We start from the raw sequence: 16,256 nt of genomic DNA on the forward strand, positions 1-16,256 counted from the left end.
TAAGGTGGTTTTCTTAAGTTTCTCATATCAGTCAATCAGAGATTCAAGCAGAGATGACTAGACCAGGGGTCTCAAACACACGGCCCGGACACTAGTGTGAGGCCCCCGCCTTGATATGAAAGTTTAATGTTAGTGCGGCCCACGCAAATTTGAAATGGATGCTGTATGGTATCATGTACCCAGAAAAAATTATTACGTTTGATTAATGTTCATGTTAAAGGTTAAATAACTGTTAATAGTTATCCTCCCTATCCGTGTGGAAGTGGTAAGTTTTTGGCTTTTTTAAGTTTAAAGGAAATAACTTGAAGGCTACCGTTTAGGTCGCTAGCTGTCTAGTTTGCGAGTTAGCATGTGTCTCAAGACCCTGCAGTTGCGCAATATGTTGTAAATAAAAAAAGTATAAATGTGACTATAGTCGTGTTTTGTCATGTCTACAGGGCTCTAATAATGCTTTGTTCATTTTAATCTGAAAAAAATTATTTGTCTACCCACCAACTATATGTGGTTTCTTAAGTTTTTATTATTTACCGTTTTATTATTATTATAATATTTATTTATTACTGATTGATTTTCTTTATTCTTGATTTGTTTATTTATTTTTTATCTTATTTTGTGTAGAAAAATAAAAATTAAGATATTTGAGAACAGTGGAATGTTTTATCAGAGCTTTTATTGTAGAAAATCGGAACCAAAGCACTGAAAAAGTTTGTATATTTTTCTGTTTTTAATAAATGCGTTTTTGTTTTTTTTTGGAAAACCTGATGCGGCCCAGCCTTGCCCAGACCCTAGCTCCAGTGGCCCCCAGGTAAATTGAGTTTGAGACCCCTGGACTAGACAGTAGACAGTACACTATTAAAGTACCATTCCCACTTATATTTATAATCAGACACTTATGTTGTACTATTATGCGAGTGTGGCTATACTTCAACAATATGGCTATACAACAATGTTCCATTTATAAATGTTGAATCCGACTTTGAGGAAATTCCCAAATCACGGTTGTGTCAGGAGCCAATTAGCTGCATTCAATCAAGAAGATGGCGTTTTGATAAATGACTTTTGTGTGAAATGGGATGGAGGAAAAACTGGTCTTACTCTGCTCGGACTGGCCAGGTTCTTCTCGGCCAAGTCCACTTTGGTCAACACAAAGATGGTCCTCTTCCCGTGCGGGTCCATTTGACTGACCAAATCGGTGACGATGCTGCGCTCGGCATCCACGCTGCCGTCTGCATGGTGAGACCATGGTTAGCGCTAGCATCGATATGTTACCTCAGATTGGATGACGGCAGCTCACCCTGTATGCAGAGGATGATGGCATTGGGGTTCTGCATGTAGGCCTTGCTGATGCTGAAGATGGTCTCCTTGGTGTCCGATGCCATGCCCGCAGTCACCGTCTGGAAGGACCACGTTTGAATACCTTACAACTTATGGACCCGAGTCAAATATTCTGTGAGAAGTCTTTTTTCAGCTCCAAATTGTCCATAGGTATGAATGTGAGTGTGAATGGTTGTTTGTCTATATGTGCCCTGTGATTGGCTGGCCACCAGTCCAGGGTGTACAGCTGGGATAGGCTCCAGCACCCCCCTTGACCCTTGTGAGGATAAGCGGTAGAAAATTAATGAATGAAACAGGTTTTCAATGCTCTAACTCATGAATTTTCAATTAAATAAACAAGGAATCCTACTATGTAGAAATTCACTTATCACTGTGATAAAGGAGGGATTCCTGTATATATTGGGTTCAGCATTAGCATGGTAATTATATTAAAACTTCCACTTTGTGTAATGCTTGTTCCTCCAGGCTCCCAAACATTATTGTTGTATACATGAACGGCAAAAAAACAAACAAACATATTTTTATAGCTGTCCTCTAAACGACCCCTTGTGAAATAAGTCGACTCGGAGACCAGGGTTCAATTCCACCCTCGGCCATCTCTGTGTGGAGTTTGCATGTTCTCCCCCCTGGCATGCGTGGGTTTTCTCCGGGTACTCCGGTTTCCTCCCACATTCCAAAAACATGCTAGGTTAATTAGGGACTCCAAATTGTCCATAGGTATGAATGTGAGTGTGAATGGTTGTTTGTCTATATGTGCCCTGTGATTGGCTGGCCACCAGTCTAGGGTGTGCCCCGCCTTACGCCCGAAGACAGCTGGGTTGGGCTCCAGCACCCCCCACGACCCTCGTGAGGAAAAGCGGTAGAAAATGAATGAATGAATGAATGGTTAGCTCGCAAGCTAGCGGTTAGCTCGCAAGATGCTAGGTTAATTAGCGACTCCAAATTGTCCATAGGTATGAATGTGAGTGTGAATGGTTGTTTGTCTATATGTGCCCTGTGATTGGCTGGCCACCAGTCCAGGGTGTACAGCAGGGATATCCTTGTGAGGATAAGCGGTAGAAAATGAATGAATGTAGTGTTTTTTTCAGCATGCAATACTCACACTGATGACACCTGGCAAATCAACAAGCACCATCCGCTGGATGCCGGGGCCTTTCACACTCAAGGATATTGTCTATTATTTAAAAATATAAAAAAAAAATCAATACATTTCTATGTCATTCAATGACAAAGTATGCTTTGAAAGCCAATGTACAAACCTCAGAGCTGACTGTTTGCCCCTCTTTCACGCTCTTCCTCATCCTCAGCTCGATTTCATGCCTCAGAGCAGCCAGCTATGCAAGTGACAGAAAAAGAAATAAAATGGAAACCCTTCCTGCTGGGGCTCCGGATGGACGGATGGAATGCGACTTACATCTTCCTCCTTGCTGAGGTCAAACTCACGCCCGCTGTCCTTGAACAAAGCGACATGGTGGGGGCCTTCGCTCAGAGTCACCTGCAGAGGAAAGAAGCGCTACATGACAAATAGCCATCGCTTTGTACAGCGCTCAACCAATAGCATGGTGCCAAGTACCTTAACTGGAGAGCGTGTCATCATCTCTCCGGACCCTCTGGGAAAAATCCTTGCCTGAGCAATCATCTCCAGGACGCTGGTCTTCCCAGCACTCTGATCGCCCACCACAACCACCTTTGAGGGTTAAACAGCGGGAGAGGAAAGGTCAAGAGAAAAACGGCATTCTTTTAAAAGAAAAGGTAAAGAAAGTCAGTATTTGAATGCGTCTTACCCTTGGTAGGTGGTCCTGGGTGTTGTAGTTGGCATCATAGTCAGACAGGATGTCCAAAACCTCTGAATACATATCAATAAGGGATTTCTAGAAAAAGAAAATAGCTTAAATGTTAAAATCCCAAGAAACAATAAAACATGAGTATTCACAGTGGATATATTCATTCATTCATTTTCTACCATTTATCCTCACAAGGGTCGCGGGCAATGCTGGAGCCTATCCCAGCTGTCTTCAGGCGAGAGGCGGAGTACACCCTGGACTGGTGGCCAGCCAATCACAGGGCACATATAGACAAACAACCATTCACACTCACATTCATACCTATGGACATTTTGGAGTCACTACTTAACCTCACATCTTGCGAGCTAACCAGTTAACATCAAATTTATTTCCTCTAAATTAAAGGCAAAAACAAACCACTTCCAGCCGCTAGCTTGCAAGCTAGCTACCTACCCGCTAGCTGCTTGTGAGCTAGCCGCAAACCAAAGTACCCGGAGAAAAACCCACGCAAACTCTACACAGAGATGGCCGAGGGTGGGATCGAACCCGGGTCGCCTAGCTGTGAGGCCTGCGTGCTAACCACTCAACCCCTGTGCACCCTCATATTAATATTATTCATTCATTTTCTACCGCTTATCCCTTCGAGGGTCGCGGGGGTGCTGGAGCCTATCCCAGCTGTCTTTGGGGCAAGAGGCGGGGTACACCCTGGACTGGTGGCCAGCCAATCACAGGGCACATATAGACAAACAACCATTCACACTCACATTCATACCTATGGACAATTACATATTGTATAGTATATTTCTTACAAACCTTCACTTTCCTTTGGTGGATCCCTTTGTCGTCTTTTTGCAGAACCACTTTCCTCAACTCCTTGTTCTCTTTCTCCAGTCTCTCCAGCATGCGCTGGTATTTCAGCTAAGAGGAACACACGACAGAAAACAACGTTAGATTCACTCGTAACTTCCGTTGGGTGCGGAAGAAGAGACGAGGAGGGATGCAATGTGTGTCACCACGTGTGTCACCACGCAGACCAAGAAAGGGAGACTGTACCTGGGTGCGGAGCAGGTCCTCTTGGAGCTGGTCTATCTTTTCTTTATCTGAAGACTAATCACGTCGGAGAAAAAGAAAGAAGAGCAACAACATTGAGTTAGTCATTCTTTGCGGCCTTTTGCCTTTGGGTCCTGGTGTTGGAACTTCGCGGGCGGAATCACAGGATCATCCATTCCATGCACATTCACCAAAGATCAGGCAAAGTCCTGGTCTCCATTTGAATTAGAGTGCCGAGATCAATTTTTTAGATCATAAAATCATTTCCAGGCAATCAAAGTGTGATTTTTTTTGTGTAATTCCCAATTCAGGACATAAAGTTTATTGCACATGTGCAGCAGATTTGTTTAGATTCCCAACCAACACAGAAGACGGAAACAAAATGGGATCAGCAGAAGGAAGGACAAAGATGACATCAAAGAAGAAACGACTACGTAGACGCGAGCTTCGATGACCCAACTGGAGCATTTCTTCTCAGTTGATATGAGTTCATTGAACACACCATGCAGGGATGCTTCCGTACACATTAAAAAGGTTGTCGACGGCGACCAAGGGGACCAAAGTGTTAATATGGAAGCTGCTCTTTCCGACAATCGGAATCAGACATTCTATTGGGATGATGTGTTACTGGTGTTCACTGAGAACTGGGACATTATCCAGCTTAATCTAGTTCGAGACCCCTTCCCTTAGAGGAGGGGTCTTTCCGGCCAAGATAAACCATGTTCCTTATAGCCTATACAGCCGTGTTGCGTTCAAGTGCTATGTTTCGGATAGGGCAGATCTCAGAAGAGGGTTCGGGATCTTCACCTTGCGTGCGTGATGAGGGGGGCTGGGGTTCGAAGGCGGGCTGGGAGCAGGCTCTGGCGGCGGGGGACGCGTAAAATTGGCCGCAGCTGCCCGCCGGACCTCCTCCTCGTGCCGCTGGATCTGCTGCTGAATAAGAACGAGCTCGCCGAGCAGACCCTGCTGGGGTACGTCATAAGTGAGAGAGAGGGGGAGGAGCAGCCAACAAAAAAAACGCAAGCGGGTCGCAGCCAACGCCTCTACTGACGCTGTTCAGCTTTGTGAATGATTATCGAGAATGTTAAGGACCGCAAGTCAAGTGTCCCGAAACATCGGTTTGGATGCTAGTCTGTATCATGGCGGGGATGATGATTGCAAACATCAGGAAAAAGGGGCATCTATTCGGCTAACATGAAACACATAGCCAAATACAAAACATGGAAGAAGTGACAAAAATATCAACATTTTGTGGAAAAAAGCAGAAACCTTGAGGGGTAATAAAGCAAAGATGACCTTATGAGTGAGAAGAACAGTTCAAGCTCCCCTCGGACGGTGTCAGTGCACATAAACAAATACTGCCGCACAGTGAGTACAACCTGCTACATTTATTTACACTCAATGTAAATAATGTCAATGACTTGCCCATGGGGAATCCTTAAAACCCTTTATAGGGCAAGTAACCATATATGGCAGGGGTCTCAAACTCAATTTATTTGGGGGTCACTGGAGCTAGGGTCTGGGTGAGACTGGGCCACATCAGGTTATCCAAAAAAAAACAAACGCATTTATTAAAAACAGAAAAATATACAAACTTTTTCAGTGCTTTGGTTCCGATGTTCTACAATAAAAGCTCTGATAAAACATTCCACTGTTCTCAAATATCTTAATTTTTATTTTTTTGCACAAAATAAGATGAAAAATAAATAAAAAAATCAAGAATAAAGAAAATCAATCAGTAATTAATAAATAAAATAATAATAATAAAACGGCAAATAATAAAACTTAAGAAACCACATATAGTTGGTGGGTAGACAAATTATTTTTTCAGATTACAATTAACAAAGCAAATCAAATTATTAGAGCCCTGTAGACATGACAAAACACGACTATAGTCACATTTATACTCTTTTTATTTACAACATATTGCGCAACTGCAGGGTCTTGAGACACATGCTAACTCGCAAACTAGAGAGCTAGCGACCTAAACGGTAGCCTCCAAGTTATTTCCTTTAAACTCAAAAAAGCCAAAAACTTACCACTTCCACACGGATAGGGAGGATAACTATTAACAGTTATTTAACCTTTAACATGAACATTAATCAAACGTAATAATTTTTTTGGGTACATGATACCATACAGCATCCATATCAAACTTGGTACATCGTTATTGTCGAGCCCTGAATGTAAATGTAAATTAATTATACGTTATACCAGGGGTCTCAAACACGCGGCCCCGTGTGGAAGTGGTAAGTTTTTGGCTATTTAAGTTTAAATGAAATAACTTGGAGGCTACCGTTTAGGTCGCTAGCTCTCTAGTTTGCGAGTTAGCATGTGTCTCAAGACCCTGCAGTTGCGCAATATGTTGTAAATAAAGAGTATAAATGTGACTATAGTCGTGTTTTGTCATGTCTACAGGGCTCTAATAATGCTTTAATTTTAATCTGAAAAAAATAAATTGTCTACCCACCAACTATATGTGGTTTCTTAAGTTTTTATTATTTGCTGTTTTATTATTATTATTATATTTATTTATTTATTAATGATTCGTTGATTTTTTTTATTCTTGATTTGTTTATTTATTTTTCATCTTATTTTTTGTAGAAAAATAAAAAGTAAGATATTTGAGAACAGTGGAATGTTTTATCAGAGCTTTTATTGTAGAAAATTGGAACCAAAGCGAAGTTTTTTAAAAAAAATTTGTTTTTAATAAATGCGTTTTTTTTTTTTTTTTTGGAAAACCTGATGCGACCCAGTCTCACCCAGACCCTAGCTCCAGTGGCCCCCAAGTAAATTGAGTTTGAGACCCCTGTGTTATACTATAAATCGGCCTTTGGGGTGGAATTTCATTGTCCTGTGTAGGGCTGCTCCGATCAATCGACTGATGCCCCGCTGCAGCATCCAGAAGAAGCATGTCTGCCGAGTGTGGGACTTCCTGTCTTTGTGAGAGCGATATAGGTTTTGCACACTGCAAAATGTGCCTCAAAAAATATCGGTCCCAGCAAGCTGTACTTGTGAGTGTGGGCAAAATGTGGAGGTGGGTACCACTTCAGTACGGATTTGGGAGCATGCGGACACAATGTACCACTTTTAGCGCGGGGGGGTAACTTTCGTTGTGTGTGTGGGGCTGCGTCGGGCTCCGGATGATATGTGTCGAGTGTGACATGTGACGTCAAACGGGCGTTGTACACACCGATATCACAGTGATATTAGATCTCCTCGCTGGGATAGGCTCCAGCATACCCCCAGTGATCCTAGCTGAAACTCCACCCCAAAGCCCCACATCCCTAACCTTTGTAGGTTTAGGTGTAGGTTTAAATGAGGCTGGTACCATTCCACATTAAGGACACGTCACCCCCACCCATTGATAAATGGAAAAGTCGATCTATACTCCTTCACCTCTACAATGACATAATCGCTTTAATGTCTGTCAGGGACAATTTCGCTGTTGGAAAGCGTTGACTCTTGACCATGTCTCCACTTAGGGCCTGTCACGATAATGATGTATCATTTATCCAACGATTAAAAAAAAAAAAAAAAACAGGTGGGTAATTATGAGGCCTCAATACATTGATATATAAGTATACTTACGTCTCTAGAAGTGTTTTTATTTCTTAACAGAGATCAAAATTATAATGTAGCGTCGTTGGGAATACTTCCTGTTTCTTAGGAACAGCGAAAAAAAGGCTGGAAAGCACATGGTTAGAGCTCTCATAGTAGTGGGTTTATATTCAGCATTATACATTGGTAGTGTATTGTTACTTTTTATACACCTATTGTAGTCTGGCCTTTTAACAATACCAAAACCCAGAACGAAAACCCACGGTGAGGCAGCATTTAGCCACTATGGCCTCCATCTGTGGAACAGCCTGCCGGAGAGCCTCAGGACTGCGGAGACTATTGATATTTTTTACAAAAAAGATTAAAGACACACCTTTTTAATCAGGGTTTTAACTAATATTTTTAAACTTTTTTTTAACGTTTTTATCTTTTTAGTTCTATTTTATGCTTTTAGTTTTTAGCTTTTAACGCAAGTATTTCCTCAGAGGGGGTCCTCCACACTGGGGGCTGTCGGGTCTGCTGAGGGGGTGCCATACTTGGGTGCCTTCGACCTGGCCGGCTGGGGGTTCCTCCCTTTAATGTGGGGGTCCGCCCGTCTGTCAGAGTCGGGGGACCAGCACACGGCCTGCGGCTCCTCCCAGTGTGGACGACCCCAAAAGTTGCGTTTCCTTGATTGGAGGGTGGGAGGGAGGGGCTTTCTTAGTATTTGTTTTTCCTTTTAATTGTGGTAATTGTTTTTAATTCTGTAAAGCACTTTGTGTTGCATGTCTTTGCAGGAAAAGTGCTCTACAAATAAAGTTGATTTGATTTAGTCGGAATTGTGTGACTGGTGAGTGAGAGTCACAGCTAATGTGGTATGTCTCGCCCAGGTAACATTGCACTTCAGTACCATCTAGTGGCTCATATGTGGCATTACACAATGATACAATCTTTATATTTTTTTAGTCAAAATAATGGAATATTGGTTGATAATTAATATTATCACATACTACTGTATTAATTGGCCCTGTACCCTAGAAAGCACCCATGAATGATACGGAAAAAGGCCGAAATGATACTGTGTCAAAGCCCAGGGCAGTGATACTGATGAAATATAGAGTTTAACCATGTCCAGTATCAGCCCCCGTAGCTGTCCACACTGGTATCGTGCCCGTGAAACAACCAATCAGAGAACAGCGCACGAGCGTGAACACACAAGCGTTTGTTTTGCTGCCCGTCTGTGCTCTGTCAACATGTCAGCGGTTGACACTCCCGGCGAAAGACAAATAGGGAAAATAGCAAACAGAATATTAGAAATGGAACGTTTTATCACCATTAATGAGGAGGACAGATATCATAAGATAAGACTGTTGATAAAATATTATTGTTGAAATATTTTTGCAATTATTGTGTTTACACTGTTTAGATATAATACATATAATAAACTGACAATTTTCTGGAAACAAAATGGTCTTTTGATTAAATAGTACGTCATAATAAGCTCATGATTAAATAGTATGTGATAATAAGATCATCACATGGTTTGTCTGGTATCAGGCCAGGTATCATGCCCCCAAGTGTCAGTATCAGCCCGAGACCATGTGATAACCTATAATTACACAATGATACAATCTTTATATTTTTTTCGAGTCAAAATAATGGAATATCGGTTGATAATTAACAGTATCGACCATCAAAATGTGTTATCGTGACAGGCCCACTGACGCTCCTCCACTAAAGGCCATAAAAAGCCCAAAGGACCACCTCATCAGTGACAAAGTCCAAAATCAAAGAGTATTGTGATTTTGGTGCCAATAAATAAATATGTATGAGCAAAAGGGCGGCGGACTTGCCTTTTTGTACTGCTTGTCATCTTGCGACGCCGCGGTGGAAGAGTCTGTGGCTTTTAATGGCGGATCCCCAGATGTTTCTATCGAGAGACAAAACAATGATTACGATAGCGGCAGAGTGGATGAATCGAACAAACGTCATGGCTAAAAAAAAAATGCACGACCATGTCAGGCGTTTGGAAGATTCAGCACTCGCGTGTCAAACAGGCAACGTGAAGCCTTGAGTGTTTATTTTCCAAACAGCTGAGCATGGTCTGGAAGTACGGCGCTCTTAGAGACGTGTTACTAAACCAGGGAAGAGAGAGGGTGGAAGTCAAAGGAGACGTAAACACACTAAAGTAATACAACTAATAAGGGGGGGTTTGCATTTGAAGAAACATGTTTACTTCAATGACATGATATCGTACACACGTGTTCACCTTAGGGGTGGGGCCACCAAAGCGTGCCGAGATAACAGACACGATGCCGGATTTACAAACAGCAGCAGAGAGGAAAGCAGGAAGTGGGCAGCGCTAGTACACACGCTAGTAACACAGTGTTGGCGTACACACCTAACAACAGAAGCAGACCAGAAGCTCCTTTGACTTCACTACCCAAACTCAAACCTGTGAACAATGTGGAGGAGATGGAGGGGAGGGAGAGGGGGAGGGGGGAAAGGAAGGATAACACAGGAAAAAAACAAAAAATTACAAAAGACAGAAGCAGAGGGATGATGATCAAAGCAGGGCAAAGTGGAAAGATGCTGATGTTGGCTACAAGTCTGAGAAGAAGCGTGCCTCGGAGCCTCGCACGGAATGTGGCAATGTTCGTGGAACACTTCTGGAAAAGCAGTGACATTCCCCTTCCTTCCGTGACACGACTTACAGGAAGCTCCAATTTATCGTGGTTAATCACTTCCCGTTCCGTGTTAAGTCAATTTCCGGAAAGTAGGATTCCTTATTTCTAAATAAATCAAAATTTTGTTTATTTTGTTTTGTTTTGTTTTATTTTAGTTTTTTTATTTCATTTTAGTTTAGTTTATTTTGTTTTAGTTTAGTTTAGTTTATTTTGTTTTATTTTAGTTTAGTTTATTTATTTTGTTTTATTTCATTTTATTTTATTTTGTTTTATTTTATTTTACATTAGTATTTTATTTTAGTTTAGGTTTTTTATTTTATTTTATTTTAGTTTTGTTTTTTTATATTTTTTTATTTCTTTTTTATTATTATTTATTATTTAACATTTTTATTTTAAAAATATAAATTAAAATAATGTAAATAAAAAAAATAAAATAAAACATTTAAAAATATTTTTTAATTTTATTTAAAAATATAAAATAAAATAAAGTAAATAAAAATAAAATAAAGAATTATTTTCCTGGATTGAGCATAGAAAACCTGTTTACAGCCTTCTAAGTACGTTTCTTCACCATGATTAGAGCCCTCTAGACATGAACTAACACCCCTATAGTCACTGTTATTATTGCTCAGATTGCCAATTTAGTACACACATTACAAGAAAACAAGATGTAATACAGGCCAGGGGGTCACCAATGGTTCTTCTTGTGAGAGCTACTCCACCTTTTGTGATATTTTGTGACGTAGCTTATTTTAACCCGAACAAACCGACTACAATTGTTTTAGCACAACATTGACACAATGTTGAAGTCCCATTTTCCCAGATTCAAACCCAGATCTTCCTGACTGTGCCAACATGCTAATCACTTGGCCATTGTGCGATGATTCCTTATTCATAATTCAAATATTTCCATAGTTAGAGCATAGAAATCCTGTATATGTCCTCCTTGATACAGTTGTTTACATTTTTAGAGGCCTCTAGATATGAAATAGCACCCCTATAGTCACCTTTACATTTTCTTTTTGAATGTGCCTTCTGAATGTTTTATAATTGTATTGTATAATTGTATTTTCTTTTGTTTTATTTTGATATATATATTTTTTCTTTTTTATATTTTTTTATTTCTTTTTATATTTATTTCTTTTTTATTATTTTATTTTATTTAAAAATATAAAATAAAGTAAATAAAATAAAAAAAATAAAAATATTTTTAAATTGTATTAAAAAATATAAAATAAAATAAAGTAAATAAAAATAAAATAAAATAAAGTATTTTCCTGGATTGAGCATAGAAAACCTGTTTACAGCCTTCTAAGTACGTTTCTTCACCATGATTAGAGCCCTCTAGACATGAACTAACACCCCTATAGTCACCGTTATTATTGCTCATATTGCCAATTTAGTATTATGTGCTTCTGAAGTGGAAAGAATGGATTCTTTAGGGTTAGGTGATTTTTTACCATTTTGAAAAGTTGAACAACTTGGTACCAGGAAGTTGTGTATGGTGTATTTTACTGAGATGGCCAAGCATGTCCACAGGCTTATGTCACTCACCGGAGGTCAGGAGGCTTCGGAGCAAAGTGAAGTTCTCTCCTATCTTGTCAAAGTCAGGCATTAGTTTGGCAATTTCCTCCATCTCTGGTAGCGCTTTGGCTAGTTTTTCTGTGGACAAAAAAAAAAAATCAGAGCCATTACGCCGGTCGCACGGAACGCTGGGAGAGTAGAAACGTCAACAAATCCTCCCAATTGTGGTGCAGGCATGTACAAACCAGCAATAACTACGTTTACATGGACCCAAATATTCCAATTCCAATCAGATTATTTGCTCAAACGGGAAGAATGTAACCTTTGTATACACCTCATTCCGAAAGAAAAGTGCCAATCCGAATGAATATATAATCGGATTCCCAGGGGTGGAATATTCCTTTCCCCAATCTGACTGAGGTATCTTGTACCCACTCAATTAGGAGAAAAACTCCTCATGTAAACGTGGCTATTGACTTGGTTTTCCTTGACGGCACAAAGACTTACCGAGATCAATTTGTTGGCTGAGCTCCCACACAAAATCCGGAACGAGCCAGTTGTATTCGCTCAAATCAGGCAGCATGTCCTTCCACTCGTCATACGTCTACAAGCACACAAACGCCACACAGCCTGGTTAACAACACGTCATCATGTTTTACAACGAATGCATTTAGTAGTGGCTGCAACGTTGATTGGTCCTGACTGGAGCGGTTTTACACTGACAATCCCTCGTTTAAGCTTAATCCTCATTAGGGTCGAGTGGGTATGCCGGAGCCTACCCCAGCTGACTGTGGGGAAGAGGCGGGGCAATGGCAGGGCACATATACTGTAAACAAACAACCATTTAGAACACCAATTTAAGAGTCTTCAATTAACCTAACATGTATGTGTTTCTACACCCGCTCACACATGAGGAGAACATGCACACTGGAAAGTAGGATTCCTTATTTATAAATAAATCAATACATAAAATTAATAAAATTAATAAATGAAATTAAGTAAAATAAAATGAAAAAGAAATTAAAATTAATGAAAATTAAAAATTTTAAATAAAAATTTTAATTTTAAATAAAATGAAAACAAATTACATTAATAAATCAATACATAAAATAAAATTTAAAATTTTAAATAAAAACAAATTACATTAATAAATCAATACATAAAATAAATAAAATTAAATTAAATAAAATGAAAAATAAATTAAAATTAATGAAAATTAAAAATTTTGAATAAAAATTTAAATTTTAAATAAAATAAAAACAAATTACATTAATAAATCAATACATAAAATAAACAAAATTACATAAAATAAAAAAAAATCAAAATAAATTGAAATTAAACATTTTAAATAAAGAAATAAATTTAAAATAAAATAAAAACAAATTACATTAATAAATCAATACATAAAATAAATAAAATGAATAAATAAAATTAAATAAAATAAAATGAAAAAATAAATTAAAATTAATAAAAATTTAAATAATTAAATAAAAAATTAAAATGAAATGAAATAAAATCAAATTATATTAATAAATCAATGCATAAAATAAATAAAATTAAATGAATTTTTTTTAAATAAATTAAAATTAAAAAGTTTAAATACAAATTTTAATTTAAAATAAAATAAAAACAAATTACAATAAATCAATACATAAAATGAATAAATAAAATAAAATAAAATGAAAAATAAATTAAAATAAAACATTTTAAATAAAATAATTAAATTACATTAATGGGAGTATTTTCCTGGATTGAGCATAGAAAACCTGTTTACAGCCTTCTAAGTACGTTTTTTCACCATGATTAGAGCCCTCTAGACATCTCTAACACCCCTATAGTCACCGTTATTATTGCTCAGATTGCCAATTTAATACACACATTACAAGAAAATAAGATGTAATACAGGCCAGGGGGTCACCAATGGTTCTTCTTGTGAGAGCTACTCCCTTTTGTGATATTTTGTGACATAGCTTATTTTAACCCGAACAAACCGACTACACTTGTTTTAGCACAACATTGACACAATGTTGAAGTCCCATTTTCCCAGATTCGAACCCAGATCTTCCTGACTGTGTAGCCAAGATGCTAATCACTTGTCCATTGTGCGATGATTCCTTATTCATAATTCAAATATTTCCATAGTTAGAGCATAGAAATCCTGTATATGTCCTCCTTAATACAGTTGTTTACATTTTTAGAGCCCTCTTGAAATGAAATAACACCCCTATAGTCACCTTTATATTTGTTTTTGAATGTGCCTTCTGAATGCCTTATAATTGTATTGTATAATTGTATTTTCTGTGCCCCGTACGAGAATTTGTTAAATGTTGCGTTGTTCAATCACAATACGCATTTATAAGAAATAAGTCCAAGACCACCCCGCTACCAACCTTCTTAGCCGTGTATCCTCCGCCCACCGCGCCGCCTAGCAGGATGTACCGCAGTCGCAGCAGCCTGGCAGCGAGTCGAGCCACCCAAAAGTTGCGTTGCTGCTGGTAGCCGCGACCCCCACCGGACCTCGGAGGGGGCTTCGGCGGTCTCATGGGCAACCGTGACATGGAGGTGAAATAACGGGCCGCCGTGCGATGAGGGGGTCGCTGCGAGTTGCCGTTTCCATAGTAACGGTGGTGGATGGCACGGTACAGAGGGTGCAGCTTCTGAAGGGGTACCCGAAACCGTACCCCCGTCCTGGTGGGGACCACAATCCTGCATGCCATGCTATAGTGGATGGGAGGGAATTGAATCATATACACACAATTAGCGCCTTACAGTGCAATAATGCTTGTATTTATGTCACAGTTAAGCATTAAACCTCAATATATGTGACGTGGACAGCATGTACTCGAAAGTACACACTAACTACTTGATGCATGCGTCCTAATAAGGTTGGACAGCTGAGTCCTTATCGTTCTCAAGCTAGCTGCTCGTTTGGCGAAGCTAACGCAAAGTCCAACCAAACAAGGACAGTTAATAATACGGCACAAAATGAACTACAAATTTTAAATAAAGCATTTGATATAGCACATGCTTTCATGTTTTATTTTACTAGGGCGTCTCAGCAGCTAGCTTAGCTTCTCTCATACTGACAGGCGGTTAAGCAAGTGTCGCTCTTGCTAAGCGACCGGCTAATGTTATTATGAAAATAATAATAATGGCCGCTGCCTGTTTTCGAATAAAAGTACACTTACCATCCAGCTTTACTGCCAACACGCAACATGGCGCTGTTCCTAACAGCGAGACGACAAGAATACGTTTAAAATTCACACATCAAGTACAACCCAATTCATCTTCGGCACACTTCGAGGTGTCGTTAGCTAAAGGACACAGGCTGGAATGACAGCCCACTTCCGGTAAGGAAATCCTTCCTCCAAATAAGCACTGATGGAAAAAACATACATGAATATAGTTCCCCCGTAACGGTGCGCGCCATCAAAGTCTCACCCAACTGCTTTTAATTCTCTAAAATCAGAATAAATAAATGCAAACAGTACACTTCACCATAATGTAAGAAATATATATTTTTTATATTTTATCAAAAAAGATATAATAAATAAAATCACAATTTTGCCCATTTAACCATTTACACTTTATATTTCAAATATCTTCAGTAATTCAGTAAAAAAAACAATTATATAATATTATAACATATTATATAATTATATATTTAGTGTATAATATTTCTTCACTTAGTGACCTTTTGTCAATTTTTTCATAAAATAAGTAATACATTAAAACAATACAAGTAAGAATATTATGGTTTGTATTATGTACCATTTAACCATGATTTGAAAAAAAAAGTATTTGCAATGTGTGAAAAAATTAAATGATATGGACTGAATGACCATTAATAAAATAAAAATAATTTGTACACTTGCTGACCACTTAACCATATTTTAAAAATAATTTTAATAATATCGTACACATATTTAACACATATAAAATTAATAATTTGTGCACTTACTGACCATTTACTATTTTTCCAAATATTTTAATACAGTGTATGCACTTACTGACCATTTCAGTGTAATAAAAAATACAATAATGAAATTAGTAATATAAACAATGAAATAATATATGTAGCATATTATGAAGTATACTGTAATATATACATATTATGGTTTGTTAGGGTTTATGTACCACTTAACCATGATTTTGAGTATTTTCAATGTCTGAAAAAATAAATTATGGTCTGACTGACCATTAATAAAATAAAAAAATGATTTATACACTTGCTGACCACTTAACCATATTTTAAATAATATTTTGATAATATCGTACACATATAAAATTAATAATTTGTGCACTTACTGACCATTAAATATTTTTCAAAATATTT

The 16,256-nt window shown here is 38.3% G+C and overlaps 1 protein-coding gene across 6 annotated transcripts in view; it reads right to left on the minus strand.

The window, feature by feature from the left end:
- opa1 (OPA1 mitochondrial dynamin like GTPase) overlaps nt 1–15,278 on the minus strand; it is a 40,987-nt gene extending 25,709 nt beyond the window's left edge. For 3 of the 6 annotated variants that reach the window (XM_078790309.1, XM_058073198.2, XM_078790308.1), the window contains exons 1-16: nt 15,109–15,278; nt 14,311–14,638; nt 12,428–12,524; nt 11,951–12,058; nt 10,111–10,164; nt 9,563–9,639; nt 4,977–5,132; nt 4,173–4,226; nt 3,933–4,037; nt 3,120–3,206; nt 2,909–3,022; nt 2,750–2,830; nt 2,595–2,669; nt 2,438–2,509; nt 1,295–1,394; nt 1,096–1,226 (exon numbers count right to left, since the gene is read on the minus strand). In XM_078790309.1, the coding sequence (XP_078646435.1) occupies nt 1,096–1,226; nt 1,295–1,394; nt 2,438–2,509; nt 2,595–2,669; nt 2,750–2,830; nt 2,909–3,022; nt 3,120–3,206; nt 3,933–4,037; nt 4,173–4,226; nt 4,977–5,132; nt 9,563–9,639; nt 10,111–10,164; nt 11,951–12,058; nt 12,428–12,524; nt 14,311–14,638; nt 15,109–15,137 (1,668 nt within the window). In that variant the 5' untranslated portion in view covers nt 15,138–15,278. The remainder of the gene's footprint in view (nt 1–1,095; nt 1,227–1,294; nt 1,395–2,437; nt 2,510–2,594; nt 2,670–2,749; nt 2,831–2,908; nt 3,023–3,119; nt 3,207–3,932; nt 4,038–4,172; nt 4,227–4,976; nt 5,133–9,562; nt 9,640–10,110; nt 10,165–11,950; nt 12,059–12,427; nt 12,525–14,310; nt 14,639–15,108) is intronic. The other 3 variants (XM_078790311.1, XM_078790312.1, XM_078790313.1) reach the window with 3 other exon arrangements.
- Between the last annotated feature and the right edge of the window lie 978 nt (nt 15,279–16,256).

Source organism: Doryrhamphus excisus, linkage group LG4 (assembly GCF_037039965.1).
Source record: "Doryrhamphus excisus strain RoL-2023G ecotype Guam linkage group LG4, RoL_Dexc_Guam_v1.1, whole genome shotgun sequence".
Lineage (NCBI taxonomy): Eukaryota > Metazoa > Chordata > Actinopteri > Syngnathiformes > Syngnathidae > Doryrhamphus > Doryrhamphus excisus.